The 5459-nt window shown below is 40.6% G+C and overlaps 1 protein-coding gene across 1 annotated transcript in view; it reads left to right on the plus strand.

Moving 5' to 3' along the window:
* MCF2 (MCF.2 cell line derived transforming sequence) overlaps positions 1-5459 on the plus strand; it is a 92930-nt gene that overhangs the window by 42691 nt on the left and 44780 nt on the right. Inside the window, exon 13 of the mRNA XM_007951728.1 lies at positions 1096-1143. Coding sequence (XP_007949919.1) covers positions 1096-1143 — 48 coding nt within the window. The remainder of the gene's footprint in view (positions 1-1095; positions 1144-5459) is intronic.

Here is a 5459-nt window from a genome sequence, read left to right on the forward strand (position 1 = left end):
AGTATCACTATGGAAGTAGATTGCCCCATCTTCCTTCCGAGGAGTGGCTGGTGGATTTGAACCGCCAGCCTTCTGGTTAGCAGTCAAGTGCCTTAATTAGTTGACCATGGGGCTAGATCCAGTCCCCATAATTTGTCAAGTGGAATCAGGGACTTTATGAATGGAGGGAAACTTCTTTCAAATTGAGCCAGGTTTAATTAGTCAAGATATATCTCATCCTCAGCATGGGTCAGATGAAAAAGAGGTGATGAAAGCAGCTATCTAGCCTAAGATGATAAAAAGTCTATACTCAAGCCAAGCTCACTGCCATCGAGTTGATGACCCCTCCCTGGGTTTCCCACGCGGTATCTCTATGGAAGTAGACTGCCCCATCTTCCTTCCAAGGAGTGATTGGTGGATTTGAACCGCCAGCCTTCTGGTTAGCACTCAAATGCCTTAGGCACTATGCCACCAGAGCTCCCCCAAAAGTTCATTGTTAATTAATTATAAAAACACACTCATAAATAAAACTATACACAGTGTCTTAAATGAATGAGAACAACAGGGAAGATACTTATTAAAAAAAAAAAGCAGTCAAAAGAACAAAAAACAATAAGGGGATAAAACCCATCAGCTATGAGAATAAAATAGAATCGTTTGATATTCAACAGTAGAGAAAACCAAGGATTTGGGGGACAGAAAGACCTCAGTTAGATTTAGACCTCTGGTTCCATCTGCTGGTTGTATGACCTTGGGCAACTCACTTAAGCTTTCTGAGCTTCAGTTTCCTTGTCTGTAAAATGGGAATGATAACATCTACTTATTTCAAGGTGTTGCTGTGGAGATGCCATGAGAAAAAATTTTAGACTATAAACAGATACTGAGTAAGTGGAATTGTCCCTTCCCTCAGAGTTAAAGCTTATTGATTAATTATTCTTAAAAACTCAGCTTCTATAAGGAGCATTCCTGGAAGAGTACACCTTGGGTTAAGGAACAGCGTTTGGAGGAGACTGTCCAAGACCCATCCACATCATTAGTCACTAAAAGTACATTTTGCTTTGTTCCATTTTTCATCCTGGTATTCTTATTTAATGGCATTACATTTTCTTTCTGCAGTGGGAATTGGATACTCTTTCTTTCAAGCATGTAAACTTTTTTCAAAAGGTACTTTTCTTTATTATATTATTTTTAGTTAATCCATTTTCTGAGTTTGCGTGCATGTGACAAACCAGTTTGGCATCTAGAGAGAGCGGCAGCTCATTCTCACATTCTGCCTGCAAGGGACTTTTCCCTTTTTTCATAGCCTGTTAGTCTCTCTCATCATTAAACTTATCTTGTTGTTGTTGTTGTTATGTGCCATCAAGTTGGATCCGACTCATAGCGACCCCTCCTTGGGTTTCTCAGGCAGTATCACTATGGAAGTAGGTTGCCCCATCTTCCTTCCGAGGAGTGGCTGGTGGGTTTGAACTGCCAGCCTTCTGGTTAGCAGTCAAGTGTCTTAGCCACTATGCTACCAGAGCTCCCAAACTTATCTTAGGGAAAGTTTAATGTCTTCGTTCTAAGTTTAATGTCTCTCACGAAATGATCACTGGAGAAAAAACAATAAAGGACAAACTGGCAATATTAAAGTGAAGCAGAATTGCTTTTATTTTAGTGACTTTCTTGCCATCCGTAATAAAACTGCCTGCTGGAAGTCACTTGGATTTGCATCTAAGACTGCCTGATGTATTTGTGGTGATGAAGGCGGTGCTCTGAAGACATGACGTGCCTGAGTAATGATTTTATCCGTCATGGTTTGTGAATTTTAATCAAAGTGCTATTTATGCTCCACACCTTGTTCATTTTACCACATTACTCTGTGAATAATGGGGATTGTAACAAATAGTTCCAAACAATTTCTTGACTTTTAACTACTAAGCAGCTTATAAAAGATTTGGTCAAATCAAACCAAAACACATTAAATTATTATAAAAATGAGCCAAACTGTTTTTAAGGTTTTGCTGTGTTTTGTTGTTTGTTTGTTTTTCTTCACATCAAGTTTCACACCTAGCACAGTGCCTGGCACTTAGCAGGGAGGTAGTAAATATTTGCTGAATTAGCATTGGGTATAGAATACAGTTATGGAAAGACATTGCCAGTGAGGGATGAACTCTGAAGTCTGTCTCTGTGGTGCAGTTCTTTCTCCTAAGCTCCAGCCCTGTGATTATGATGTGTGGACTTGAACTTTCCACAGGCAACTAAAGCTCAATATACTCCAGCTGAACTCATATTCCGTGCATCTCTTCCCCTCTAACAATGTTCCTCATCTCATTGAATGGCACTGACATTGCCCCAGTTGCCCAAGCCTGGGAACTTGATGGAGTCCCCCTCTCACTCATGCCCCACTTCTAATCAGTTAGAATAAAACACCTGGGGTCACCCTGAGTTAGAATCAACTTGGTGGCAACTGCTAATGGTCTAAGTATCTCTCAAAACCACTCCCTTCTGTCCAAGCTAACTTTATCTGTTGCCTTAACAACTGCAGCAGTCTCCCTGGCTCCCAACATGCCCTCTCAAATGCCCTAGTGTCTTTTTTGGACTCTGCACATACTGTCCTCACTCTGGAACACTATTCCCAGCCTCCATCCTTTCCCCCTTGCTAGCTCCTGTTCCTCCATCAGACATTCTGTCTCCTGGCTACCTTTTTCAGGTAAGCTTTTTCTCCCTGCCTCTGCTCCTCCCCTGTACCCCAGTTCTGTTAGCTGTTCATGCTATGTCATAATAAGCCCCCCCCCTGCATTTTGTCTTGGCTTTCAGGCAGTTGCCTCTTTTTCTGTATTTCCTGCTAGACTATAAGCTCTATAAGGGCAGCCATCGTGTGCTGTTCATTTCTGAATGCCCGGCACCAAACACATAACTTGGTGTAGAATATATGGGCTCAATAATTTTATGCATATTTACATTGTTGAATGGATGAATAAACATACCTTGCTTCTTAGAAAAAGAACTTTCTCCTAAGTTATAGAAGCATCTTACGTGTACATTTCAAACGGTGTCTTGAGAAGACAAAATGAAGTACTTTAATGGAATGTGCAAAGATGGACCTGGAATTAGAAAACCAAAAGGGAAGAACATACTTTGTATATCTGAAGCAGAAGGAACTGAGGAAGAAATTCAAATCTCGAGGTGCAATATTTAAGGATTCTATGGGAAAAAAATTGAACAATGCAAGAAGTATCAAAAGAAGATGGAAAGCATACAGAGTCATTGTACCCAGAAGAATTAGTCCATGTTCACCCATTTCAGGAGGTAGCATGTGATCAAGCACCAATGGTATTGAATGAAGAAGTCCAACCTACACTGAGGCATTGGCAAAAAAAACAAGGCTCCAAGAATTTACAGAATACCAATTGACATGTTTCAACAAACAGATGCAACCCTGGAAGCACCTGCTCGTCTATGCCAAGAAGGTTGTAAGATAGCTACCTGGCTAGCCAACTAAAAGAGATCCATATTTGTGCCCATTTCAAAAACAGGTGCTCGAACAGAATGTGGAAATTATTGACCAGTATCATTAATTTCAAACACAGGTAAGTTTTGCTGAAGATAGTTCAAAAATAATTGAAGCAGAAAACACGTTTACTGTGTTTTATTGACTATGCAAAGGCATTCCACTATGTGGATCATAACAAGTTATGTATGACCCTGTGAAGAATGAAAAGTCCAGAACACACAATTTTGCTCATGAGGAACCTGTACATAGACCAAGAGGCAGTAGTTCGAACAGAACAAGGGGATTCTGTGTGGTTTAAAATCAGGAAAGATGTGTGTCAGGGTTGTGTCTTTTCACTCTACTTATTCGGTTTGTATGCTGAGCAAATAATGTGGATGATACAACCTTGTTTGCTGAAAGCAAAGAAAGCGTGAAACACTTACTTATGAAGAACAGCATGGATTACATGTCAACATAAAGAAAATGAAAATCTGCACAACTGGATCAATACGCAACTTTATGATCAATGTGAAACAGATTCAAGTTGTGAGGGATTTCATTTTACTTAGATCCGCAATCAATGCCCATGGAAGCAACAGTCTAGAAATCAAATAATGTATTGCATTGGGCAGATCTGCTGCAATAGACCTCTTTAATGTGTTAAAAAGCAAGGATGTCACTTTGAAAACTAAGATGCACCTGATCCAAGACATAGTATTTTCATTCACCTCATATGCATGCAAAAGCTGGACAGTGAATAAGGAAGATCATCTGAATTATGGCATTGGGGAAGAATATTGAATATATCATGAATGCCAGAATAGCAAACACATCTGTCTTGGGAGAAGTCCAGCCAGAATGTACCTTTGAAGCAAGGGTGGTGACACTTCATCTCACTTACATTTGCCATGTTATCAGGAGAGCCCGATTGCTGGAGAAGGACATCATACTTGGTAAAGTAGGTCAGTGAAAAAGACAAAGACCCTCAACGAGATGTATTCAGCCAGTGGCTGCTACAGTGGGCTCAAGCATAGCAATGATTGTCAGGAGGACATGGGACTGGGCAGTGTTTCATTCTGCTTTACGTACGGTCACTATGAGTCAGATCTGACTTGAAGGCACCTAAACAACAGTATGGGAGCTCTGGTAGCATAGTGCCTAAGGTACTTGACTACTAACCAGAAGGCTGGCGGGTCAAACCCACCAGCCACTCCTCAGAAGGAAGATGGGGCAATGTACTTCCATAGTGATACTGCCTCGGAAACCCAAGGAAGGGTCGCCATGAGTCGGGTCCGACTTGACGACACATAACAACAAACAATAGTATCAGATATCCTTAAAACAAGGCATAGCAGTATTGTTGAGAAATTGATTATATATGGTAACTGGCATGATTTCTAATGTGTGTGTGTGTGTGTTTAAAATAAATGAGAGAAAAGTATAGATTTTAGAGAATATAACTGCCCTATACTGGCTCCAGCTGAGGAGGAAAGACACAAAGTCCGTTCCTTGCATGGAGTAAGGAGATCCCTACAGTCCATGTGGGTGAATGCCTTTCAGCAGCCCCAAGAATAAGGAATTTTGGCAGTCCTCTCCTTGCCTGGGCCATGCCCCTAGCTTTGTAGGAATATCTGGACTCTGCTTACTAATATGGAGGCTCACCCTTGGTAAACCTAACATTATAAAATGAAGATTAAGGCTTTGAATAAAATAATTTTCATCAAAATTCAAAGCCTTAGTCTTAATTATAAAATATATGGATTCAAATACCACCTCTGCTTCTTGGACAAGCTATTAACCTCACTTCCTTATCTATAAAATGGGGTTAGAAGTAGTGCCTACCTCCTAGAGTTGTGAGGATTAAAAAGAAAACGTACATGTGTGTCATAGGGAACATCAAACACCCTACTTTGGTGAGTAGCAACTGAGGTCTTCAAAACTTCCAAGCGGCCATCTAAGCGGCAACAATTGGTCTCTCCTCAACCAGAGCAATGAAGAATGAAGAAAA

This window comes from Orycteropus afer, unplaced genomic scaffold (assembly GCF_000298275.1).
Source record: "Orycteropus afer afer isolate SDZICR_OR568_19922 unplaced genomic scaffold, OryAfe1.0 scaffold00310, whole genome shotgun sequence".
NCBI lineage: Eukaryota > Metazoa > Chordata > Mammalia > Tubulidentata > Orycteropodidae > Orycteropus > Orycteropus afer.